The sequence below is a fragment of the Anomaloglossus baeobatrachus genome, chromosome 6 (assembly GCF_048569485.1).
Source record: "Anomaloglossus baeobatrachus isolate aAnoBae1 chromosome 6, aAnoBae1.hap1, whole genome shotgun sequence".
Taxonomy (NCBI): domain Eukaryota; kingdom Metazoa; phylum Chordata; class Amphibia; order Anura; family Aromobatidae; genus Anomaloglossus; species Anomaloglossus baeobatrachus.
Window position 1 is genome coordinate 76,154,126 of NC_134358.1, and position 27,488 is coordinate 76,181,613.

At 45.6% G+C, this 27,488-nt stretch overlaps 1 protein-coding gene across 1 annotated transcript in view; it reads left to right on the forward strand.

The window, feature by feature from the left end:
• The window catches only part of LOC142243821 (neural-cadherin-like), a 135,538-nt gene that overhangs the window by 41,219 nt on the left and 66,831 nt on the right, over window positions 1-27,488 (forward strand). The window contains exons 3-12 of the mRNA XM_075316025.1: window positions 11,325-11,519; window positions 11,754-11,979; window positions 13,024-13,228; window positions 15,993-16,104; window positions 16,211-16,460; window positions 18,002-18,144; window positions 18,280-18,452; window positions 26,500-26,668; window positions 26,856-27,026; window positions 27,118-27,290. Of these exons, the coding sequence (XP_075172140.1) occupies window positions 11,325-11,519; window positions 11,754-11,979; window positions 13,024-13,228; window positions 15,993-16,104; window positions 16,211-16,460; window positions 18,002-18,144; window positions 18,280-18,452; window positions 26,500-26,668; window positions 26,856-27,026; window positions 27,118-27,290 (1,817 nt within the window). The remainder of the gene's footprint in view (window positions 1-11,324; window positions 11,520-11,753; window positions 11,980-13,023; window positions 13,229-15,992; window positions 16,105-16,210; window positions 16,461-18,001; window positions 18,145-18,279; window positions 18,453-26,499; window positions 26,669-26,855; window positions 27,027-27,117; window positions 27,291-27,488) is intronic.

Here is a 27,488-nt window from a genome sequence, read left to right on the forward strand (position 1 = left end):
TTCATCCCTGGGCACTGACACTGGCTCACGGTTGACCGCTTCCATCACTTCTTCATCCACGGGTTGTGGGAACAGTATCACTGGAAGAATCACCGCGCCGTTCTGCGTAGGCCAGTCTGCTGGGAAGTCACCCATCACAGTGTGGATTACCTTTTTTGCTTTCTCCGCCGGTCTAGGAGCTGGAACTTCAGCCACTGCCCTTAATGCTGGTGGGCACCTCTTCAGATGGTCCCTGGAAACCGTGGTCGACGTGCCCCCTTGGTCTCGGCTGATTTGGTAGGCCTTCCCATCTCCCCATTCTGTGGGCTGTATAACATATGGGGTTTGCTCCCATTGATCATCCAGCTTGTGGGTTCTCCTCTTCCGCTTCAATACTACATCTCCGGGTTGCAAAGGGCCAGCAGCCACCTTCTGGTTGAAGCGTCGCTCCTGCTGCTCCCGACTCCGACTCAAGTTTTTCTCAACAAAGTCTTGAATCTGTCGGTACTGTGCCCTCCGCCAGGTATCCCATTCAGCTGTCGAAGGGAGTGCTTCTGGGGCTTCCAATCCCATTTCCAGGTCCACCGGCAGTCGGCCGGGGCGAGCCCTCATCAGGTATGCTGGGGTGCACTTCGTTGAGCAGGAAGGGATGTTGTTGTACATGTCGACCAAGTCAGGTAGCTTTTCTGGCCACAAGTTCCGCTCCTCTAGCGGCAACATCTCGAGGAGGCCAAGGACCAAATGGTTCATCTTCTCACACATGCCGTTGGTTTGGGCATGGTAAGGTGTGGTCCGGATCTTCTTGCAGCCGTACAGCTGGCAAAACTCCTGGAACACCTCCGCTTCAAAGGCTGGGCCTTGGTCAGTGAGCACCTTCTCAGGGTATCCATGTGGTCGACAGAAATAAGCTTGGAATGCTCTAGCGGCAGTACGGCCTGTCAGGTCTTTGACTGGAACAACCACCATGAATCTTGAGTAGTGATCCACTATGGTGAGAGCGTAGGTGTACCCACTTCGGCTGGGGGTTAGCTTCACATGGTCCAGGGCGACCAGCTCCAGCGGTTGATGTGTGATGATCGGGCGTAGGGGCGCCTTCTGGCTGGCTTCGTCTTTCCTCCTCAAGGTGCACGGGCCGCACTCTCGGCACCAAGCCTCTACAGACTCCTGCATCCCGCTCCAATAGAACCGCTCTCTCAACAGCATCTCCAGTTTCTTCCATCCGAAGTGTTCAGCACCGTCATGGTATGCCTGTAGAACGGTGGGCACACTAACTTGGGGAATCACCAACTGGCGGATTTTCTCATGAGTCTTTGGGTTAATTAGCTCACGGTACAACTTTCCTTGGTGTAGGTACAGCCGAGTCCGCTCTTTCCACAGGCGTTGGGCTTCAGCTGGGGCGGCAGGGTCTATTCCAACAGCGCCTTGCTCCACCAGGATCTTGACTAGGCGGACAACAGGTGCCTGGTTTTGAGCTTCCTGCCACTCTTGTCCGGGCAGCGTATCCAGGTTCACTCGTTGTTGGTGAACATGCACCTTCTCAGTTGGTGGCTGATGAAATGCAGGCAACTCGATCTCTTCGTGGTCGTCATCCTCGCACCCTTCTTCTGACAAGTGAGGCATCCGAGAGAGTGCATCAGCATTAACATTGGCACGGCCGGCCCGGTATTTGATGGTGAAGTTGTAGTTGGCTAGTCTGGCCACCCACCGCTGTTCTAACGCGCCCAGTTTGGCCGTGTCCAGGTGGGTCAGCGGGTTGTTATCCGTGAAAGCGGTGAATTTTGCTGCGGCCAGATAATGGCGGAACCGCTCGGTGTTAGCCCACACCAGCGCCAGGAGCTCGAGCTTGAAGGAGCTGTAATTCTCAGGGTTCCTTTCAGTCTGTCGGAGCTTTCAGCTAGCATAAGCAATCACTCTTTCCTTCCCGTCTTGGACCTGGGATAAGACGGCCCCCAAGCCCACATTGCTGGCATCGGTGTAGAGGATGAACGGGTGACTGTAATCAGGATACGCTAGGATCTCCTCCCCGGTCAAGGCCGCCTTCAGCTGGTGGAAGGATTCCTCATGCCTCCCTTCCCACACCAGCGGGGCTCCAAGAGGTTTACCACCTTTGGTCTGTCCCACGAGGAGGTCTTGCATGGGGGCAGCCATCTTCGTGTACCCTTTGATGAAGCGACGGTAGTACCCCACGAGACCCAGAAACTGCCTTACCTCCCTCACTGTGGTTGGCCTCGGCCAGTCTTGGATGGCAGTGATTTTCTCGGGGTCAGGGGTGACACCTTCAGCACCTACCACATGCCCCAGGTACTGCCCTCTGGGTTTCAGCAGATGACACTTGGAAGGCTTCAACTTCATCCCGTACTTGGCAAGAGACGCAAACACCTCAGCCAGGTGCTCCAGGTGGGCCTCATACGTCTGGGAGTACACAATCACATCATCTAGGTATAACAGGACGGTCTCGAAATTCAGATGCCCTAGACAACATTCCATAAGCCGTTGGAAGGTTCCAGGGGCGTTGCACAGCCCAAACGGCATACTATTGAACTCACATAGCCCCATTGGGGTGGTGAAGACAGTTTTCTCCCGGTCTTCGGGTGCTACAGCTACTTGCCAGTACCCGCTGGTGAGGTCAAGGGTAGAGAAGTAGTTTGCGGTTCTCAGTGCGGCCAAGGACTCTTCAATACAGGGCAGTGGATAAGCATCTTTATGCGTTATTTGGTTAATCTTCCGGTAATCCACACACATCCGCATGGTGCTATCCTTCTTCTTAACCAGCACCAACGGGGCGGCCCAGGGACTACAGCTGTCCCTGATAACCCCTGCCTCTTTCATGTTCCTCAACATGTCCTTGGCACACTGGTAGTGTGCAGGGGGAATAGGCCTGTACCTCTCTTTGATAGGGGGGTTTCCACCGGTGGCGATATGGTGTTGAACCCCTTTAATCTGCCCAAAGTCTAGGGGATGTTTACTAAAAACCTGCTCATACTCCTGTACCACCCGGTATACCCCTTCTTTGTGATGTGTAGGGGTATCGTCAGTGCCTTCATGTAGTTGTTGACACCACTCATCTAACTCCCTTTGGGGTGGGTGAGTGCTGGCAGTCGGTGGTGAGGTGGGGGGAACTGTCTCGTGGATGGTGTGGGGATCCAGAGTGAGCAACTTGGCAAGTGTAGCATATCGGGGAAGTCTGACTTCTTCCTCCCCGCAGTTCAGCACCCTCACAGGCACTCTCCCCTTCTTTACGTCTACCACCCCTCGGGCGGCCATTACTGTGGGCCAGTGCTCGGAGGGCATGGGTTCTATCACAGCGGGGTAGTCACGCCCCTGGGGTCCTACTGCTGCCCTACACCAAATCATCATCTCACTCCTGGGAGGCACAATCAATGGGGCAACATCCATCACTCTTACCCCACCAATCTCTCCTCCTGTTGAGTTCACATGTTGACGGTACATTAATGCTCGGATCTCACGCTGTACAGCTCTCTGTCGACTCCCTGCCGCCGTGGCGGCCAACTGCTGCAGTAGGGCCAACACATCACTCATACAGTGCTCCATCACATTGGTCCCTAGTACTATCTTTGGGTTATGATCGCTGGGTTCATTCATTATCACAATCATACCCTGGTGTTGCAGTTCAGCTCGTCCCACGGTCATGGCTACTTGTTTGTATCCCACCTGGGTCAATGGGAGTCCATCAGCAGCAATCAGCGTGATACTAGTATCTGGGGGAGCCAACTCGTCTGTCCCCCAATACCGTTGATACAATGTGTATGGTATGGTGGTTACCTGTGATCCAGTGTCCAGGAGAGCCATCACCGGTATGCCGTCCACAGCCACGGGGATGATGGGTCGGGCTCCGATATTCCGGTTCCGCCAGTCCGGGGGGCCATGGGGTTCTACTCCTGAGGATTGGCCCGTGGCCCCAGGGGTTGCTCGTTTAACGGGCACTGTCGGAAGTAATGGCCAGGTTTGCTGCACTTGTAACAGATTAGGGGTCTGTTCCGTAGATCATTAGCCCTTCTCCGCTGCATCCAGGGAACATCCTCAGGGCTGTCGGCGAGTTGTATCTTTGCCGGAGGCTGAGGTCTGGTCAGAGGCTGGAGTGCGGCGAGGATCTTGGCAAGGTCTCCATCCATGCGGCGGACCTGGGCAGCCAGTTCTTCTACTGTGCTGCTTGGAGCTGTAGGTACTGGAGATGCTGGTAGGGCAGGGGCCACTACAACGGGGGCTGTCTCAACTGGCCAGGGGGCGGATTCCAAGACTTCCGAAGCTGGGGGCTGCAGAGCTTTAATGGCCCGTTCCTTTAACACAGCAAAGTCCACATCAGGGTGCTCTAGGGCCCACAGCCGGAGCTGTTTGCGATCCTCATCCCCTGCACAAACTGCTCTACCAACATTTTGTTGCTGTCCGCCTCATTGATGGTGTCTACCCGCTTCAGTGTGCGGAGGGCGGTTTGCAGACGTAAAGCGTAGTCCCGAAACACTGTCCGCAGGTCGTTGCCGGCATTGGTAAAACTGCATCCTCAGCTCGGCCTCAATACGGGTCTCAAAGGCAGTCTGTAGTTTCTCAAAGATGGTGGCTACAGAGGACCGGTCCCCCTCGGCCCAGGTCTCCGCCTCCTGCTCAGCCGCGCCGGTTAGCTGCCCCAGCACTACCGCTGCACGTTGCTTATCAGTCATGGGGTATAATTCTAAGAGCGGGCTAAGCTTCTTCCGGAAGACCTGTAACGCATCAGGTTTCCCGTTGTACTGCGGCAGCCAGGTAGCTCCGGGCACATAGGGCAAGGAGAACGGCATTACCTGAGTGAGAGCTGGGGCCGTGGTGCCCCCCGCCAGCGCGGCAGGGACCTGGGCAGGCCCGTTCCCATCCACGGGTGCCCCGGCGGCTGCGACCGCCGCTCCTCCAGTGGCTCCGTCGGGCGCAGACATCTTGTTTCCGTCCCCCTTAGCCTCTTTCCAGCTCCTCCTCTATCGGGGCGGGGTTTTGGCCTTCGCGCCTCCACTACTCGAGAAGATGCTTGAGCGGGGCTTTTTCGCGCCCAAGATGGCGGCTTTCCAAATTTTCCTGCCGGACACCTCCGGCGGTAACAAGGCGTACCTCTACCAGACGGCAGAGCGGTAGGATCCTGCTCGTGACGCCAAGTTGTCGCGGGCGGGGAGGACGCTGCGCTCTCCAACAGCTCGGGCCCAGCCGCCGCTGCTCTGCGGCTACTGCTGCTCGGTGGCTCGAGCGATGGGCCGGATCCCGGGGACTCGAGCGGCGCTCCTCGCCCGTGAGTGAAAGGGGCTGATTGTTGGTGGGGGATTTGGTTAATGTCCGTGACGCCACCCACGGTTGTGGTGATTCCGGTGCCACCACCGCTGCTCTGTACGGGGATCCCGGGAGCGGTGACAGGGAGCAGCTGAGTTGGTGATTCTCCCCTCCGTGGGCAGGGGGCTGGCTGTCCCGGGGCCCGGTGATGGGGTTGGGATGGTTGACAGGCGGGTTATGGGGCCTGTTGAGGTGCAGGGACGCAGGGGCAGTGCTATGCCGCACGGCACGGAGGTACTCACTCAGCCCAAGGATGATGACACAGTTCACGGTAAACAAGCGGCTGGTTGGACGGGTCCCTCGGACGGCTGCGGTGTTGATGTTCCCTGCAAGTTAGCGGTGACTGTCTCTTCCCTGCACCTAAATACAGTTGTTGGTAGCGATGGGTTCCCACCGGTAACCCGCTCCCCGGCTTGGACATGGGCCGGAGGAGCCCCTCTTTGCCCGCAGGCGCTGGCCCTGAGGTACTGGTGCCTTGGCGGTGGCGGTGTCCCTCTCTCACGGTTGGACCTTTGCCTTCAATCGGGACTTTGCTGTTTAGAGACCCAGGAGGTCCCCTTCACTGACGGATTTGGCAAATTGTACGGCGACTCCAAGCCTTGCCGGGATCCGAAAGGCCCCTGCCAATGGTGCTGGCCTCTCTTTGTGTACCGGTCCAGTACTGCCGGGCCACCACCCGTCCACGGTCCTTTCGGTAACTCCAATCAGCCACTCCTACAGACGGTCACCGCCGTCTGCCAACCTTGCTGTCTCGTCCGGGGCACACACCCGGACGCTCTCAGTCAGTTTTTGGTTGCTCTACTGCCACTTCACTGCTCTCTCTTCCACTCCTCAACTCCTCTCCAACTAATCTGTTCGTTTTCCCGCCTCCAGGACTGTGAACTCCTCGGTGGGTGGAGACCAACCGCCTGGCTCCACCCCCTGGTGTGATCATCAGCCCCTGGAGGAGGGCAACAAGGGTTTGTGTTTTGACTACGGTGTTCTTGCAGGAAATGTGGGGTGTGTGGTGATGTTGTGACCTGTGACCCCTGGCTTGCCCAGGGCGTCACACATGCACTAGTGGTTTTGCGGATTTTTGGTTAAGGGAGGTGTGCTGCCCAGTTCTCGGCAGCCGAGCCGCTCGGGTCCGGACCTTCTGTGGGTGGCTCGAGGGTCTCCGGACCCGGGAGTCCTGCAGTCACTTCGATCAAAAGGGGGCTGGAGGTTTGGGGACGTAGGTGTATAGCCGGAGCCGTGTTAAGTTCGTGACGGGATGTGGTGAAGGTGGACACCACCGCTGCAGTAACGGGGCACCTGGGGGAGATGTTGCGCAGCAAGATGTTAACCCCTCCGTGGGTAGGGATTGTGGCCCCGGGACCCGTTTGGGGGATGGCGGTGCAGGGAGATGGTGGAGGAAGGTTGAACTAGATGGACCTAGGTCTTTTTTCAACCTAAGTAACTATGTAACTATGTAACTATGTAACTATGGTGGTCGGTGCCCGCAGCCGGCTGTAGTCTGGTCCACCAACCCGGTTGGTGGTCTCTGCCTTTCTCCTGCACCTGTTTGTGATGGTGGACTACCTGCGCTTGCAACTTCAGGAGTCCGCTCCCCGGTTTGTGGTTGCATGAGGAGCCCTTTGCCCGCAGACGCTGGCCGTGGGATCTCTCTGCCGTGGCGGTGGCTTTCTATCCCCCTCGTTGGGCTGTTGCCTTTAGTCGGGACTTTGGATGGGACAGGACCTCTAGTCCTGCCGCAATCAGTTAATTAGCTACCCCCCAGTAGCTTCTGGATCTGAGTACCCCCCATTGTGCTCCGGTTTCCAAGTTGGTTCCCCGGGTCGGTACCGGCGGGCCACTAACCTGTCCAGGTCCACCTCGGTTCCACCGAGCCGTCTTCCTGGCTCCTGCAAACAGAGGCCTCCGTCTGCCTCCTAGCCAGCAGTACCAGGGCTCCTACCCTGGCACCGGTTCAGTTTGGGTCTTTCCTTTGCTGGAGCTGCACACAGCTTCAGCCCACACCTCTCCTCTTGACCGCTCGACTTCACTTCTCTACTCGACTACACTTTCCCACCCCAGGCTGTCTGAGACTCCTAGGTGGGCGTCTTCCAACCGCCTGGTTTCGCCCCCTGGTGTGTCCATCAAGCACTGAGGGGGGTGACTAGGGTTTTAAATGTTTGGCTGCTGTCACCTTGTTAGGGGACTGGTGTAGTGTGGGGCCCTATCTGTGACTACCTGGCTCGGCCAGGACGTCACAAATGCACGAATCCGGGAAATATTTTTTGAGTTGTAGTCGGCAGGAAGTGAAGAGGGCTTGGATGTGTGGCTTGAAGGATAGAGCAGATTGGAGGCTTACTCCGAGGCAACAAGCTTGCGAGACTGGGAAGAGTGAGCAGCCATAAACGTTGATTGATAGGCTTCTTATTATCAGACTAGTCCCATACACAAATTGCATATGTGACTGGGGTGCACGTGACGGTTCATGGGCTTGTCTGCATTGCTGAGGGGAGAATGAGTTACATACCATTACATGTACTTTTCTATTTCATGAAACATATGAGAATAGTGAGTGCTTTTGTATTTTTTCTATGTGAACCTAAGTTAGTCATGACAACTTTCACATTGTTTAAAATTGGTCATTGTTGTGTAAACTAGAGCCAGGTCCACTAAGTAAATAATTAGTCTCTTGGTAGTCTACGACTTAGAGGAAAGTGACGGCCTGTCTCACTTGCAAGATGCCCTTGGGAAAGATGTCTGTTCTTCCGTCTCTGGTATTAAGTTTTCTGGCTATGGTACTTGACCACACAGTCTGGTCCTCTTGCAATGGTGATATTCAGTGTTCATTCTTTGGGTTTCTCGATAATGGAATGAGGTTTTCAGCCTTCAAGTTCTTCGGTAATGGGATGGGGTAGTCGGTTTATGGGTTTTTCGTCGATGGGATGGGGTATTCTGTCTTCGGGTTCTTTGCCGATGGGATAAGGTATTCAGTCTTCGGGTTCCTCGGTGATTGAATGGGGTATTCAGTCTATGGGTTCCTTGATAATGGAATGGGATATATAGTCTCTGGGTTCCTCGGCGATGGGATGGGGCATTCCATCTTTAGGTTCCTCAGAGAGCTGTGGGACTTATGCCTTCTATGGTCACAGCAAACTTCCAGATGCCTTCCACTGAAGATGACACAGACTCACTCTGTAGCATGTTTGGCCTGTCCTCAAGTTCCTCTTCCCTCTTGCTGGTTTGCCTTTTATATTTCACAACTGCACCACAGTTGTCAGCTGACCCGGTGCTCCCTGCTAATCTTTCTTTCGAGTAAACACATTCCTTACTAACTGGTTACGGTATACTCTGGTTCATTATCAGAGGGCGATGCAAGCTTCCCAATGTTGTAGAGCATGGAATAAGGATCTCTCTCACAGTTGTCCACCTGGACATCACGGTGACCAAAAATAAGTGTGTCTGAATCCAACATTGCTTTCTTTAGGCTGGTTTCACTCATTTTCATTTTTACTGTCTTTTTGTATGCAGTTTTCTCAGCTAAGTACATGAGTGAATACAAATGGGAGATTGGTCAGTCTTTTTTCTATACTTTCCTTCATTTTGAATTTACTCTTGTGTTTGGTAAATAAAAAAAAACTTCACCAAAAACTTATAGAAAACAATAAAAAGTGAACTATCTTGGATGTTCACTACATAATTTCCAGCTTAGATGGTGGACATCATGTAAGCTCCACTCGTGGTTTCTTGCAACGTTGAACTTGGCAGTACAACAAATTATTTTCCTTTGCTTCACCCAGATGTTGTACAATACTAGTGTTGTACTAGTTATAGCTGTAGGGGATGCTGAGGTAGTTGCCTTGCATAAAAAAAATATATATATTAAATATCCCTCAAGGGCTATTCAGTTTTATATATCCTTGGTCAACAACAATGCCTTTTATATGATAAGCATATCTTAACAGATCAAGTCAACAAACCTTGCATAAATCAATAAAAATTGTCGCATATAAGAAACATTGTAATTTATCTTATCAAAGAAATATAAAAATAATATTTTTTTTTCTCCATTTTTGAGCCACTTTTTCCACTCTGTCTGCCTTACCGTAGAATGGATGGTAACCAGTAGTAATCAACAGCTCATTTAAGAACACTGATAGACTTTTCATGTTTTCTTTTTAATTAACAAATAGTCCAGAAATTATCCTTCTTCTCATTAATTTTTAACCAGGCAGCCCACTCTGTCCTGAATACTGACTTATACTGATGGTGTCGCTGTCAGAAGTAACATCATTCTGCTGTGACAGAGATGAGTGGGTCACCATGCATTCCATAACTTTCTCCATTTTATCCACACTTATACACTTGCCAGAACCAAAGGAATACAATTGTAATGTGTGTTTAGTAGTACTACTCTGGATCACTAAAGTTGGTGGTGGTGCATCTGCCAGCAGCTGCCAAATTCCCTCCTTTGCCATTGTCACTTTTACCGTACATTTTGTATAACACTAAAATTAATTTTAGACATCCTTTTCAACCCCAATTGTTTCATCTTTGCCAAAGACACCAATACAAGAAATGCTACGCAGCTAGATACACGTACAGGTAGCAAATGTAAAACAGGAGTGCAAAAACAGACATACAAAGCTAAATGTCTACTTTTTTATTCTTTTTTATTCTTAAACAAAATTCTACTTTGTTTCCAAAAATGAAGTAATATGAAATGCTAGGTAGGTAGATATCCAAAAAGTTGGTACCACCTGCAACACAGTGTAACATGTTCAAATGTAAAATTGTATTAGTAAAATATGTAAAAACAAAAAATGTTTGCCATACACACACTTTGTAAAAAATGTTTCTTCTTTGTAAAATATATTTGCCATACACACACTTTGTAAGCTAGAAAGTTAAAGCAAACAGTTAAAGCTAGGCAGTTAAAATAGTCTGGACTTTGGATAATTTTAATTTGTATTTTTTAAAAAAAAAATTACTGCCCCTTCACAAGGATTGCACAAGAAATTCAAAGATTCAATACTGTTGCTTGTGATAAACAAGCACACTGTCTCTAATGTCAGATTATTTTTTTATCTATAAAAATATTTGTGTTGTCTTGCAGCTGCTTCTAGTGCTTTAACAGTGAATAAAAAATGTAGAATAGTAATTCAAATGCACTACTGATGCCAGGTATTGCCCCTTCAGAAAGATTGCACAAGAAATGCAAAGATTCAGTACTGTTGCTTGTGATAAGCAAGCACACTATCTCTAATGTCAGATTATGTTTTTTTTCTGTAAAAAATATTGTGTTGTCTTGCAGCTGCTTTTAGTATATTAACAGTGAAGACAAAAAATGTATAATAGTAATTCAAATGCACTACAGATGCCAGCTATTGCCCCTTCAGAAAGATTGCACAAGAAATGCAAAGATTTGGTACTGTTGCTTGTGGTAGGCAAGCACACTATTGCTAATGTCAGATTATTTTTTTCTGTAAAAATATTGTGTTGTCTTGCAGCTGCTTTCTAGTGCATTAACAGTGAAGAAAAAAATGTATAATAGTAATTCAAATGCACTACAGATGCCAGCTATACTATATCACTGATCAAGCACACTGAGTCTGACACTGCTGCTGACATCTCTTCTATCTCTCTCGCCCACTGTCAATTGAATCTTTGTATTATTCATTGCAGACTGCTACACTCATCCTCTTCTGTACTGCAGTTGTATTACACATTACTGTGTACAATATTTGTCCAATGTTTTAGTGCTTTCTCTTCCTATTTCTATTGGTTCTGACGTTGTCTCTCTTTCCTGATTCACCCTAAAATGGCTGCTGCATTCATTAATCCCATTCATTCTCAATGGGACTGCCGCAGATAGTGAGCGCTTTGCTTGAATGGTCTTCAGCATGCACACGCATGTTTGATTTCTGCTCCATACAGTTCTTCATTCTTGGGATCAGTAGGGATCCCCAGGGGTCGGAAATAGGGGATAACGTCTAAACTTGGCACAACCCCTTTAATCCAACTCAAGGATGATTTCTTAACACAATGTAACATTTTTCTGTTTTCAGATGGTGACTGGTATATGTGCCATATCACCATTGTTGTTCCAAGAGAGGAGAGCTTGGAGTGGACCATGTACCCATTCCCTTACCTGGCTTGTGTGGACCCCGAAGCACCAAAAGGCACTATTGTATACCAGCTGTTAGCACATTACTACAATGATGAAAGCTCCGGGGGTGGCATATCTTACCATCTCATGGAAGGTAATTTATATTTTAGTTTATGCTATATCTTACCTACCAGCATTATACTCTTGTAAAACTTTACTAAATGTTTTCCACTATTCTTTTTTATTACCCCAGTAACTCTAAAATACTTTGTAAGGTTTTGTGTATACAGCTCATATGCCAAGCAATGGCTATCTGAAAATCCAAAAAATCACATGTAAACAAAAGTTATATTTTGCCGTGTTCTGAAATTTTTACCTTCTATAAAAGGTGCCGACCAATGCTTTAGGGTGGATAAAGAATCTGGAGTTATCAGTACAACCGGTTTACCATTAATGTGGAACAAGGAATATGCCCTGACCGTTCAGGCCACGGACAAACATGCAAAAAAGAGTCCTTATGCTTCTATCTCCATCTTGGTTGGATTACGACCACCACAGTTTACCAATATGACGTACAGTCTGTTTGTCCCAGAAAGCACAGCTGTTGGGGAAAAGTAAGTAGAAACCTCAATTATATGAAGACTTTTGGTATTGATAGGGAAATAGACATGTAAGTGCAGGCAGCTCGATGGGCACTGCTCCATACTCAAAAAAGACAATAAGCTTCTCCATTCATGATGATTTCATTCCAAAGAAATGATCATGTAAAGTTACTCCAGTGCCTCATTCAGTTATCCATTTTTATGTACATGTCCTATCTGTGTTTTTCAAGGATTGAACACAACCAAGTGTTCAGAAAAATGGAGACTTGTCCGTTTTTTATCTAATTCATGGATCATACTATCACGCTGAGTATGTGGAAATACCAAGCGAATGGCGAAAAGGGAGGAAAGGGAAAAGGGAAACCCTGTGTCTAGGGAAAGGGAACATAGTGACCCCTGAGCAAACCTTCCACTGGCTCCTGGCTCCCCTGACCACCCTAGATAAGTTCTGCACCTATGCACTCAGCAGGATACTTGGTCCTTGCTGACCCTGAACTTGGCCCTAGGTAAGAAATGGATGGGATGAGTGCTAGGCAACCCCACTAAGTTCTAAAGAAGACAAAGGGAGCACAAACAGGGGAAAACAAAACAAACAACTTATTTCCAAGATGAATCAGTGAGGGGAACAGCAACAAACAATAATGTTTCTCCAGATGAATACAAGCCAACTGCTTGCACTCAAGACCGGATAGAAATTTAACTCTATCACCAGAAAACATCAAAGGGAAATGCAGGTATTTAAGCATTTAGAAAGAGAAAAGACAAAGCATAGAAGGAGCACACCACCAACAATCACAATAAATTATTAAATTTTCTTAATACAAAACAACCATAGGTTAAAACACACAAAATCACTAAATGCCAAAGATGTTAAACATGAGCCAACAGTAGATAACGAGAAACCCCATCAGTAGTACAATGCTATAAAGGGATATCATATTTCAACCTCTATTGTAAAAAAATAGAATAAATGCTGGACACCACACTGGAAAGTTGTTTTTTTTTATATGCAAAATGAATTAAATTTTAAATCTTTTTGATTATTTTTTTTTCTAGGATGGCGGTTGTGGAAGCTGTGTCCTTCCAAAGCAAGTCTATCACTTACACCTTACTAATGAATCCAAGTGGTCTGTTCAACATTAATCAAGAGAGCGGGGAGCTGAGCCTGACACAGTCTGTGGATTATGAGAGTGAACATCATCTTTATCACTTGTTGGTGAAGGCTCTGGAGGCAGAAAGTGGACTCAGCAGTGTCACTGAGGTATTGGGCTGACCATGCTGTTAGGGGGTTAACCAAAGAATCTACTTTAGATTTCTAATTGCCATTAATCAGGGAATATATGTAATTGAGGTAAGGTCATATATAGAAAAGAGGTAGCCTCATAGCAAATCTTTCAATGAGTCCCTTAGTATAGGTGATCAACATTTTGTGACAAGACACCCCCTTTAATTACTTCCAAGCAGGCCACCCATAGACTATTAACATCCTGGGGGTCTGTGTTCTATCGTTTTAAAAAGCCATTGTAAACTAGAGCACTGTACGCAATCGTGCTGCTCTTGGAGATAGTAGACGGCTATCAGACACAGTCATAATCCCCATTGAGAAGGCAGAGACAGTTTGTGACCACCTATGCCTTCTCTATTGGTACAGTATATACTGTACATAGTGCTGAACAAATACAGTGTATAGAGTAACAGGAAGCATTTACCATGTTTCCTCCTCCAGTCATGTAATTGCTGGCTGTAGGGATAGAGCAGGAGTGTCTGGGTCCTAGGAGACTCAGTCAGTTCTGCCATGCAGACAGGAGGCTGAATTTCCCCTGTAACTGGGGCTAATATACCAGCCCTGGTTACAGTGGAAATCAGATTTAAAAAATAAATATATAAGAGATTAAATGCCCACCAAAAGGTCTTTTATGACATTATTATTATTATTATTATTATTATTATTAATAATAATAATAATTAATAAACACATTTTAAAAAAATATTTGCAAAAGTCACATTGCATTAGATCAATTAAAGGGGTTATCGGGAACTTTTGTGCTCTATGGGGATAAGAACTTATCTGCATGTAGTTGCTAACTACCTACCTCTTCTGCCATGCAACGATCTCGCCTGGCTCAGAGCAGTCATTAACTGCTCCTTGCAGTAACTCTCCTGCTTCCTGTGACGCATCAACAGAATAGTTTCTTTTTTTACACTCTGACCTGTCAACGGGGCATTACTCCCAATGTCCTGTTGATTGACAGCTGGCTCCACACAGTTGGATAGGATATATTTTATCCCAATTCTAGTTATCACTGTCAGTATCAACAATGGAAAAAGTTGGGAAAGGGTTGATTAAACCCAGGAAGAGATTGTTTTAGTTTAGACTTTAAAGATTGATCAGGAACTGCACTAGCTAAAGTGGTGAAGTTAGCCAGTAAAAAGGAGTAAGAGTGTAAAAGGAGTAGAGATGTAAAAGGGATAGGTATGTGTCATACCAGGTGAAAGGGGGCACCTGGCGAATGGTGCAACACAAAGCAAAGACCAGGGAAGATGTAACGGAAAGCCCTGATGATAGGCAGGGTCAACTAACACTCACCTCAGTCTGAACCTTGCACTGTCTAATGCCCTAGACGGGTCCTTCCCCCATGCACCGTCATGTGCCTAGGTCCTTGCTGGCCCAGAAATTGCCATGGCTAGTGTGTGTGTGCTAGTCTCGCTACTGCAATAAAACAACTCGAGGAAGGCAAGAGAAATGGGTGGGAAAGACACAACAAATAGCGCTCCTAAGTTTCTCCAGCAGGAAACTTCACAGCCTGCAACTGAAATGAACATCTCAGCTTCTCCAGAGACAGGCTCCTTCAAAGTAGTCGGCTATAGAAGATTTATAAAATCTATCACCGGCATGGAGTGAAGCCAGGAGTGGGTAAATATAGTGGAAGGGAGTCATAATAAGAGGATGCAGCTGTGATTAAGACTATGAGTAATCACAACCAGAAAGGAAAAGGTCCTTAACCCTTCCACTCCAATACTCTTTGGATTCCACAGAGGACCTGCGGTCAATTGAGAGTTGATACCTACTGATCCCAGATCCCCTAAAGGTAACACTTGTGACGTTATGACTTTACACCAAATTGCACCTTTTAAAGAAATTAGCGCATCTTTCAGCTTCTGTGCGCCAAAGACGTAAATGTTTTCAAGTCACTGAGTAAATTAAAGCTACTTTAATGGAGTAACATTATCAATAATTTTTCGAGCCACACACCCTCCTGCTAACCACCATTTATTTTTCAAAAAAGTTGGCTGAGCTGGAGGAAAAATGCCAAAATTGCAATACTTCAAACTGTTTTACGACATTTGATGAATCAGCCCCTAAGGGGTACTTTGCACGCTGCGTCATCGCTAGCCGATGATAGCGATGCCGAGTGCGATAGTACCCGGCCCCGTCGCACATGCGATATCTTGTGATAGCTGCCGTAGCAAACATTATCGCTACGGCAGCTTCACACGCACTTACCTGGACGGCGACGGCGCTGTGACTGCCAAAGAATCCCTCCTTCAAGGAGGCGGTGCGTTCGGCAACACAGCGACGTCATCGCGACGTCACTAATCGGCTGGCCAATAGAAGCGGAGGGGCGGAGATGAGCGGGATGTAAACATCCCACCCACCTTCTCCCTTCCGCATTGCCTGTGGACGGCGGGCACAGGTAAGGAGATGTTTGTCGCTCCTGCGGCTTCACACACAGCGATGTGTGGAGCTGCAGGAACGACAAACAACATGGTACCTGTGGACACACCGACATTATGAAAATGAACGATGTGACACAGATCACCGATTTTTGACTGTTTCACGCTCGTTCATCTTCTCTCCTAGGCTTTACACGTTGCGATGTCATTACCGGCGCCAGATGTACGTACGTCACTTTCGATTTGACCCCGACAATATCGCAGTAGCGATGTTGCAACGTGCAAAGTACCCCTTAGTGTTTAATTAAAAATGTCTTCTAGATTTCTGCTGTAATTATCTTAATACTCAGGTCATAATACACATCACCGATGATAATGACTGCTCCCCCGAGTTCCGTAAATCGATTTACAGTCAGGACAGCATTGTAGAGGATATTCCCGTGGGCACATCCATCTTACAAGGTGCAGTATATTTTTCAATTCCACCAATCAATAGAAGTCCTATGGTTTATTGTGCATTTGTATATAATGTAAGTCCATAACAGCTATTATGCTATTTGTACATTAGTTACAGCACAGGATTGTGACTCCGGGAGCAATGCAGAGATTTCTTACTTCACCCAGATCTCTGAATTCTCCATCACATCACAAGGAGTTATCCTGTCCAGGCAGAGATTGGACTATGAACGAGCCCACCACATGTATGAGTTTGTAGTGATTGCTGTTGACAAAGGAAACCCTCCTCGTACAGGAACAGCGTCAGTGCGTCTGCGGATGTCCAATATCAATGACGAAGCGCCTGTTTTCTCCCAAACTTTGTAAGTACCATTACATTAAACCATTAATATCCAATCCAGCCTTAGTACAGCAGCTGGGCAGCAATGTAACACTATTATACACTGTAGATTATTTCTATATATGAGGGAAGTAGTGTTTTCCAAAATGACAGGTGTGAGGAGCTGGCCATGGATTAAAAACTATATGACCGAAGGACGTAGAGCGGACCTTTTCTAGCACAGAGTGCCGGCTATGTCGATCTTATTGCTGTTTGATTCGAGATGTGCTGGCTCTCAGTTTAAGATGCTTTTGATGGAGGGTCTCAGGGGCTTAAGCCATTGTTTTCCCTGAAACAGAATGTCAATCCCAGCCTGTCTCCATGGACTCTAATATAATCAGTCCTACAGTAAGATTCATTGTCCTGCACTTAATATGTGGTTCTGCATCTTTGGCTTCCTCAATACACAACTTTTTAGACTGGGCTTCTGGAATCTACTCCATACTTTCAGCTACATGTAGAAGATATTTATAGGCATGGGTGTCAGCACTTCTGTCCTTCCATGGTGCTGATCCCAGGAGAGGGCAATCAATAAGCCACATGTTTGGACAGTGATTTGGTGCTTTGACATGCAGGGGTGAGGAGCTGTTGCTTCGGCCAGGTACTGGTGCCAATGAATGGACTATAGAGATTGGAGCTGGATACATGTGCTACAGTCGTGATATCCGTCATCTGGATTTGAGCAACTATCCTGAGGACAATTGTTGCTGTCTGTAGCTTGAAATATGCTGCCGTCTCAGCATCCATTGTGTCTGGAGGAGCATAGGCTGTCACTGCAGACTACCCCTGGAAGATATAAAAGCTGTGACCCAACCAAAGGTGGGTAGACAGTGGGTATCACCTGGTATCACCGGTTTGAGATCTCGTAGACTGGGGTCATCTCATTTTGACCATCTACCCGAAGTTTCTGTAAGACCGCATACGGAAAAAATAAAAATAATTGCATCGTTAACCTGTCTAGGTGATTAATACAACCAACAACCTCAGTTCTTCACAACAGGTTCTCTTTAAAGGATCTATTTATAAAAGAGGTGTTTCTGAACATATTTAGAGACCAATTCATCAAGACTGACATTTCTGGAGTAGAAAATGGCAGCAATGAATTGAACAAGTAGCCGTGGCCACTCAGAGGACGACCCTTTCCCAGGCAATTCTCATTTCGACGGAGCTAATTCAAGATGGCGTGAAAACGACAAAAGTCTCAACATTTTTGTACAATTCCACATTATGCAAACATTTTGCAGATTTCAAATGTTTTTATACCATCCCTCTGGCGTAAAAGCTTTGATAAATCATCCTGATGTTGTTCTGGACATGTCCAGTGCTAAAAAAAAAATCAATGTATCTCGTACTGGAAAGTTTCTTTCCTTTTTTTGTGATCCCAAAATGTCCTCAGGCCATTTTTTGATTCCACGTTCCCTTTAAGTGGTTATTGATGTAGAATTGACTTACATATCTTTTGATAATTGTTCCTCACAGTCTACTTTATAGTAATTATGATCATGTCTATATAATCATTTCTAGATATAACACCTTCTTGTCAGAAGATGCAGGACCAAACACATTGGTGGCCACGGTTCATGCAAAAGATCCCGATGGAGACAACGTATCATATTTCATTGTTGAAGGAAATGAAGAGGGAAATTTCGAGTTGGACAGTCAGAAAGGTAGAAACCACCTAATTTCCACGCAAACGCACATAAATATCTACTGCTATATGTTGACTATGCTATACTATGTTACTATACTATGTTTTATATGAGGAATAATTCTCATTACCCATAATTCAATGTGTCCTACAGGTATCTTAAAACTACGTAGAACCCCATTGCCAAGGTTGCCGAAAACCCAGTATATATTGAACGTCTCTGCAGTGGATGATAACTCCTCGGGTGGACCTTCAAGTCTGAGCAGCTTTTCACAAGTAATTGTAGGGATAAATGATGTTAATAACCACAAGCCCATCTTCCGTGAGGTGAGAAGACCATTGCAGATGTGTATTGTCATTCAAAATATTCACTTATGTTTTCTAAAAGGTCAAATTTATATTTTTTTTCATAAATCAATTAAAGACATGAAAAAAAGACATTTTGTAATATATCTTATCAAAATAATCTTTCTCATAATTCTCAAATTACGTGTAGAATCCGACTTTCCAAGAGGTAGGACATGACAGTTTGTGAACTTGCAGCAGAATGTCTCCATAGAAATTTAAAAACACCAACTGTCATCTCCTATTTCAGTATGGATATGTGAGAAAGCTCCAGAAAGTTTCTGCACCAAAAAATGCATTTTGTGGCTGAAAAACGCACCAATAACTAGAAAAAAAAAAAAATGTTTTTGGAGTACATTTTTATTACCTTTTTTAAGAGAATTCATTTACTGGAAGGGCTAAAAAACGCAGGAAGGAATGGACCAACAATTGACATGCTGCTTTTTTTTTCTGTACTAATAACTGCAAGGAAAAAAGAAGCAACGCGCGCACAGCACTTCTGATTTCTTATAGACTTTGCTGGCATAAGGACAGACATACAGATTTCAGCAACAAACTGTACGATAAACTGCAATGAAAACTACACCGTGCACCAGGGTCGCCAGTAGGAACTTCAGGGCCCCATACTGGCAATATTTTTGGGGCCCCTTGAGACTCCGCCCAGGTTCCATCACAGCTCTGCTTCCACCCCTCAAACCTTCCACAGTCTCACCGCCACTCTTGGAAAAACATATATACACAAAGTCATGGCCAAAAATGTTAGCACACTTAGTTATTCCAGAAAATGAAGTATTTCCCTCAGAAAATTAATAATACACCTACTACACCACCCCTCTCCATAGTACACCCTGTACACAATACACCCTCTACACCGCCCCTCTTCATAATATCTCTCCCACACTGCCGCTATGTGTAATATCCCTCCACACACACTGCCCCTCTGTATAATATACCCCCACACAATGCCCCTCTGTTTATCTCTCCCACACACAATGCCCCTCTGTATAATATCCCCCATACACACTGCTCCTCTGTATAATATCTCTCCCACACACTTCCTCCCTGTATATCCCCCAAAAACACTGCCTCTCTGTAGAATATCCCCCCACACACTGCCTTTCTGTATAATATCCCTCACATACGCTGCCCCTCTGTATACTATCCTCCACACAAGCTGCCCCTCTGTATAATATACTTCCACACACACTGCCCCTCTGTATATAACCCCACACACACTACCCCTCTCTATAGCATCCCTCGCTGACACACACTGCCCCTCTGTATAATATCACCTAATACACACACTGCTTCTGTGTATAACATCCCCCCCCACACACACACACGCACACACCATGCTCCTTGCAACACTTTGTTAAGAAAGAAGTAGTGGGCACCACAGTGTAATAAATATAAATAAAGGGAGGGGTGCTAACAAAAACTATGCAAAAAATGAATTGTAACATGAGCGGAAAAAAACTGCATAGTAAAAATGCGCACACCCAGCTATTTATATACAGTATAAACATGTCTTTTATTGATACAAAACATACAAAACATATAAGGCTGACAAAAACAAAAGGTTAAAAACATGATTGACAAGAGAAAAAGAATGGATGAAATAGGGGGATGGACATAATAATCCTATACTTCAACCTTTGTTTTATCTCAGCCTTATATGTTTTGTATCAAGAAAAGCCAAATATAACTATCTATCTATATATACACACATATATATATATATATATATATATATATATCCCCCTCCTGGTATAATCCCCATCTCGGGTGAGTCCTGGTATATATCTACTCCTCCTTGTCTGTATGTCCCTTTCTTTGTATATATATCTACATCCTGAGCCCTTCTTGGTATGCATGCCCCCTCCTGGTATATATGTCCCCATCCTTGTTTATTTGTCCCTTTTCTGGTATATTTGTCCTCCTCCTGGGCCCCTCCTGGTATATACAGTATGTCCCCATCCTGGTTTATACAGTTGTACAGGAAAAAGTCTGCATCTTTCAAGAAAATCATGATTTATGTAAGACAATGCTTCTTCACATGAATCAAAGACTCTACTCGGCTGCCAGTAAAGGCCTTAAAAATTAAAAAATAATGACTTGGCCTCATCCTCACTGGACCTAAACCCTATTGAGAACTTGTGGGCCATTCTCATAATGGGAGATTCATGGTGAAGGAAAATAGTCACCTCTCCGATCAGTATCTATGATTGGTGCTGCCCAAAAAGTTGATAATCGACAAATTAAGAAACTGACAAACTCCATGGATGGAAGACGAATGGCTGTTATTGAAAAGAAAGGCGACTACATCACAATATTGGTCACTGATCATTTTTTGAAATGTATTTTTGTACATTTTGAACTGGTAATTATTCACATTTTAACACATGAAAATATACAATCAAGATGGGAAAACATACGTTTTCATTTAGTTGCCCAATAATGCTGCACATATAGATATTCTGCTAAGGAACATATAACTTTTCACTTTCTTAAATATTCAAGTCCATTAAACTTTTGTATTAACAGCCTGTGCACTGTAGTACAGACCAGACGTTTGGGCACACCTTCTCATTCAATGAGTTTTCTTTATTTTCATGGCTCTGAAAACTGTAGATTCACACTGAAGGCATCACAACTATGAATTAACACATGTAGAATGAAATACTTAACAAAAAAATGTGAAACAACTGATAATATATCTTATATTCTAGGTTCTTCAAAGTAGCCACCTTTTGCTTTGATTACTGCTTTGCACACTCTTGGCATTCTCTTTTTTTTTAAATTCTTTATTTTTAAGTGAAAACCTTCAACATAACATAATACAGTTCTTATGACCAATCAGGCCAATTTGCGTTACAATACATATATCATTAACAAGATGCCAAACGGGAAATATATATTTGTATCTTGCTGAATAACGTTCCTTCATATATCTCCTCCCAGGTTCCTGATAAGTCTAGGTTCCACCACACTAGGTTCTTCAAAGTAGCCCCGTTTTGCTTTGATTACTGCTTTGTACACTCTTGGTATTCTCTTGATGAGCTTCAAGAGGTAGTCACCGGAAATAGTCTTCCAACAGTCTTGAAGGAGTTCCCAGAGATGCTTAGCACTTGTTGGCCCTTTTGCCTTCACTCTGCGGTCCAGCTCACCCCAAACCATCTCGATTGGGTTCAGGTCTGGTGACTGTGCAGGCCAGGTCATCTGGGGTAACACCCCATCACTCTCCGTCTTAGTCAAATAGCCCTTACACAGCCTGGAGGTGTGTTTGGGGTCATTGTCCTGTTGAAAAATAAATGATGGTCCAACTAAGCGCAAACCGGATAGAATAGCATACTGCCGCAAGATGCTGTGGTAGGCATGCTGGTTCAGTATGCCTTCAATTTTGAATAAATCCCCAACAGTGTCACCAGCAAAGCACCCCCACACCATCACACCTCCTCCTCCATGCTTCACGGTGGGGACCAGGCATGTAGAGTCCATCCGTTCACCTTTTCTGCGTCGCACAAAGACACGGTGGTTGGATCCAAAGATCTAAAATTTGGACTCATCAGAACCTAAGCACAGATTTCCACTGGTCTAATGTCCATTTCTCGTGTTCTTTAGCCCAAACAAGTCTCTTCTGCTTGTTGTCTGTCCTTGGCAGTGGTTTCCTAGCAGCTATTTTACCATGAAGGCCTGCTGCACAAAGTCTCCTCTTAAGAGTTGTTCTAGAGATGTGTCTGCTGCTAGAACTCTGTGTGGCATTGACATGGTCTCTAATCTGAGCTGATGTTAACCTGCGATTTCTGAGGCTGGTGACTCGAATAAACTTATCCTCCGCAGCAGAGATGACTCTAGGTCTTCCTTTCCTGGGGTGGGCCTCATGTGAGCCAGTTTCTTTGTAGCGTTTGATGGTTTTTACCACTGCACTTGGGGACACTTTCAAAGTTTTACCAATTTTTTGAACTGACTGACCTTCATTTCTTAAAGTAATGATGGCCACTCGTTTTTCTTTACTTAGAATTTGTATTATGGCAAGAAAAAAACAGCTAACAGTCTATTCAGTAGGACTATCAGCTGTGTATCCACCAGACTTTTGCACAACAAAACTGATGGCCCCAACCCCATTTATAAGGCAAGAAATCCCACTTATTAAACCTGACAGGGCACACCTGTGAAGTGAAAACCATTTCCGGTGACTACCTATTGAAGCTCATCAAGAGAATGCCAAGAGTGTGCAAAGCAGTAATCACAGAAAAAGGTGGATACTTTGAAGAACCTAGAATATAAGACATATTTTCAGTCATTTCACAATTTTTTGTTAAGTATTTCATTCCACATGTGTTAATTCATAGTTTTGATGCCTTCAATGTGAATCTACAACTTTCAGAGTCATGAAAATAAAGAAAATTCTGAATGAGAAGGTGTGTCCAAACTGCTGGTATGTACTGTGTATACATATAAATATATATATACAGTCATATGAAAAAGTTTGGGCACCCCTATTAATGTTAACCTTTTTTCTTTATAACAATTTGGGTTTTTGCAACAGCTATTTCGGTTTCATATATCTAATAACTGATGGACTGAGTAATATTTCTGGATTGAAATGAGGATTATTGTACTAACAGAAAATGTGCAATCTGCATTTAAACAAAATTTGACCCGTGCAAAAGTATGGGCACCTCAACATAAAAGTGACATCAATATTTTGTAGATCCTCCTTTTGCAAAAATCACAGCCTCTAGTCGCTGCCTGTAGCTTTTAATGAGTTACTGGATCCTGGATGAAGGTATATTTGACCATTCCTGTTTACAAAACAATTCCAGTTCAGTTAAGTTTGAGGGTCGCCGAGCATGGACAGCACGCTTCAAATCATCCCACAGATTTTCAATGATAATCAGGTCTGGGGACTGGGATGGCCATTCCAGAACATTGTAATTGTTCCTCTGCATGAATGCCTGAGTAGATTTGGAGCGGTGTTTTGGATCATTGTCTTGCTGAAATATCCATCCCCTGCGTAACTTCAACTTCGTCACTGATTCTTGCACATTATTGTCAAAAATCTGCTGATACTGAGTTGAATCCATGCGACCCTCAACTTTAACAAGATTCCCGGTGCCGGCATTGGCCACACAGCCCCAAAGCATGATGGAACCTCCACCAAATTTTACTGTGGGTAGCAAGTGCTTTTCTTGGAATGCCGTGGTTTTTTGCCTCCATGCATAACGCCTTTTTGTATGACCAAACAACTCAATCTTTGTTTCATCAGTCCACAGGACCTTCTTCCTAAATGTAACTGGCTTGTCCAAATGAGCTTTGGCATACCTCAGGCGACTCTGTTTGTGGCGTGCTTGCAGAAACAGCATCTTTCGCATCACTCTCCCATACAGCTTCTCCTTGTGCAACGTGCGCCTTATTGTTGACCGATGCACATTGACACCATCTGCAGCAAGATGATGCTGCAGGTCTTTGGAGGTGGTCTGTGGATTGTCCTTGACTGTTCTCACCATTCTTCTTCTCTGCCTTTCTGATATTTTTCTTGGCCTGCCACTTCTGGGCTTAACAAGAACTGTACCTGTGTTCTTCCATTTCCTTACTATGTTCCTCACAGTGGAAACTGACAGTTTAAATCTCTGAGACAACTTTTTGTATCCTTCCCCTGAACAACTATGTTGAATAATCTTTGTTTTCAAATCATTTGAGAGTTCTTTTGAGGAGCCCATGATGCCATGTGGCGCCCTGGACAAGCCAGGGGCCACAGGTAACAACACACACACACACACCCACCCCCAGCAGTTCACAGCAGTCATCCCCAGTGAGACCTGATTTCTTCCTCGGGTTCAGAAGGACACACCAGGTGGGCGGAGCCAGGCAGATGGGCACGCCCACCGAGGAGTTTAGCTGGCCTGAGGCAGGAAACAAGTGGAGACAAGTCCAGGCAGAGGAAGAGAGAGGAGGTCTGCAGAGAGGCAGACTCAGACTGGGGCCTAGGTTGGAGCCTAGGTCCCTCGTGTTGTCAGTGAGGCAGAGGTAGTGGCCGTCTGCAGGAGCCGGGAAGACAGTCTTGGTGGAACCGTAGGTAGCCGGGACAGGGTAGTGGCCCGTCCGGTACCGAACCGGGGAGCCAGCTGGAAACCAGAGCACAGGAGGAGCGTACACAAAGGGGCAGGAAAGGACTTATACTATCAAACTGGGTCAGGGGAAAAACACCGCAGCCGCCTGTGGGACCCATCCATCCAGCCGTTTGTTTGACCAGAGACTCCGTGTAAATTACTGGCTGAGTGAGTACCACCGTGCCGCGCAGCACAGCGCTGCCCCCGCGACCCTGCACCTCACCAGGCCCCGTAACCCACCTGCCATCCCTAACCCTCACCCGGGCCCCGGGACGACCAACCCCCCTACCCACGGAGGGGAGAAACAACATCCAAGCTGCCCCCTGTCACCGCTCCCGGGATCCCCGTCCAGAGCAGCGGTGGTGCCACAACCTCACCACAACCGTGGGTGGCGTCACGGACAACATCAATCCCCAAAACCATTCCCCTTTTCAATCACGGGCGAGGAACGCCGCTCGAGTCCCCGGCATCCGGCCCACCGCTCGAGCCACCACCGAGCAGCAGCAGCCGGACCCGAGCAGTGAGTGAGCGCAGCGTCCCCTCGTCCGCCCGCGACAGCCACTCTTCATAGGAGATTCAAATAGGAGAACAACTTGCAAGTGGCCACCTTAAATACCTTTTCTCATGATTGGATACACCTGCCTATGAAGTTCAAAGCTCAATGAGGTTACAAAACCAATTTAGTGCTTTAGTAAGTCAGTAAAAAGTAGTTAGGAGTGTTCAAATCAAGAAATTGATGAGGGTGCCCATACTTTTGCACCAGTCAAATTTTGTTTAAATGCGGATTGCACATTTTCTGTTCGTACAATAAACCTCATTTAAATCCAGAAATATTACTCAGTCCATCAGTTATTAGATATATGAAACTGAAATAGCAAAAACCCAAATTGTTATAAAGAAAAAAGGTTAACATTAATAGGGGTGCCCAAACTTTTTCATATGACTGTATAGTATATACTGTATATCTTTCTACCTATCTATATATACTATGAATCTTTTCAGCTTCTCCTGCTATATTGCTATATAACATGTTGCCCACAGATTGCACAGAATTTCCAAGCTGCTTTGCGTTTGCAAGTTATTTCTTAGGTTCATTAATTATTCATGCCTTAAAGGGAAGCTGTCAGGTCCAATATGCACCCAGAACCACGAGCAGTTCTGTTTGCATATTGCTAATCCCTGCCTAACTATCACTAGTAGCATGAAGATATCTTTTGAAAAATTATTTCTAAAGATCCCTTATGATATGCTAATGAGCGCAGGGATTAGTTGCAAGGGTGTTACTTCACCCAACTAGTTTGCATTCTTAGCATGCCCACAGAGACGGTGATGCGTGTACCTGTGTCCATCGTCACTGCCTCAGAAGCTGGGTTTAGGTTCAGTGTTCTCCCCCGGCACTTCCGGTCATACGCACTATGAAGTCAAGTGTACGCGTCCCGGCTTCAGAGAGGTTTAGTGTGCATGACTGGAAGTGCAGGGAAAGCGCACTGAGCCTAAATCCAGTGTCTGAGGCTGTGACAACAGACACAGATACACGCGTCACTGCTGATGACGCTAGGCATTGAGTAGCATGTTAGGACGTCCCTGTGGTTCTGCTAACATGCTAAGAGGGCGGACTAGTCGGAGTAGATAACATAATTGCGACTAGTCCCTGGGCTCATTAGCATATCATAAAAGATCTTTAGAAATACTTTTTCTAAAGATTTCTTTATCTATGCTAGTGTATACAGGGACAGTTAGGCAGGGATTAGCGATATGCACCCAGAACTGCTCGTGGTTCTGGGTGTATATTGCACTTAACAGGTTCACTTTAAAAATGTGAGTTCTTGTGTCTTTCCTCTCACTTTTAACAACTCAAATAATTGTCTTTTCCAACTTCCCCTCCCCCTATTTTATATTTCTATATATTTCCATAGTGTTTGCAATATAGTAAGAATTCACGGGTTTTGGAGAATCAGCCTCCTGGTACCTTTGTGCTACAAGTAGAAGCTCATGATGCAGATAATGGTTTAAATGGAGAAGTGAAATATGGATTAATGCGTAGAGAAGGCTCTAGCCCTGCATTTACTATTGAAGCCTATACGGGTAAAATAAACTCATAGTTATTATGAATTCTAAATAGTTTGCAGAAAATAAAAAATATAGGCAGATAAAAGTATCCTATCCTGAGATTATCCTGATCTGCAGGCTACACATAACTTATAATTAATATAATAAAAAATATAAATGTTCCACAATTTGAGTAGTCATCTGACCATTTTTGTAAATGTAGGTATAATCACTACCGCTAAGAGCTTTGATCGAGAGAAGCAAGGGGACTATACCATCTCAGTGACCGCTACAGATCAAGCTCAACATCCCTTAATTGGTATTTGCCAAATTACAATTTTTGTGGCTGATGTGAACGACAATGACCCCAAATTCGAGAACAGTCGTTACCAATGTGAGTGGGCCCCACATCTCAATAATGGCTAATAATGTAGGAATACCAGTAAGATCTCATCCTTACCTTACCTTTATCTTATCCTTTCTAGATTTTCTTTGTGAAGACACACCGGTTGGTACAAGTTTTCTTCGGATTGCTGCTCTAGATGATGACCAAGGAGTCAATGCTGCAATCAGATACTCAATTTTAGTGCAACAGCCAGAATATTTCAAGATCAACCCCAGCAAAGGATGGGTTTATGTCAACCATCCAATATCCCAAGTAACTATGAAAAAGGGTCTGCTTTTTCTTCCGTTAACAGCACCAATCTTGTCCATAGGCTGTGTCTGGTACAGCAGCTGATCCCTATTTAGTTGAATGGGATGGAGCTTCAAGTATTCGAGAGTGCAACCAAAAGAGCATGTATTCCAATTCACTTACTACGTGCACAATTTAAACATATTTTATTTGAAGTAAATA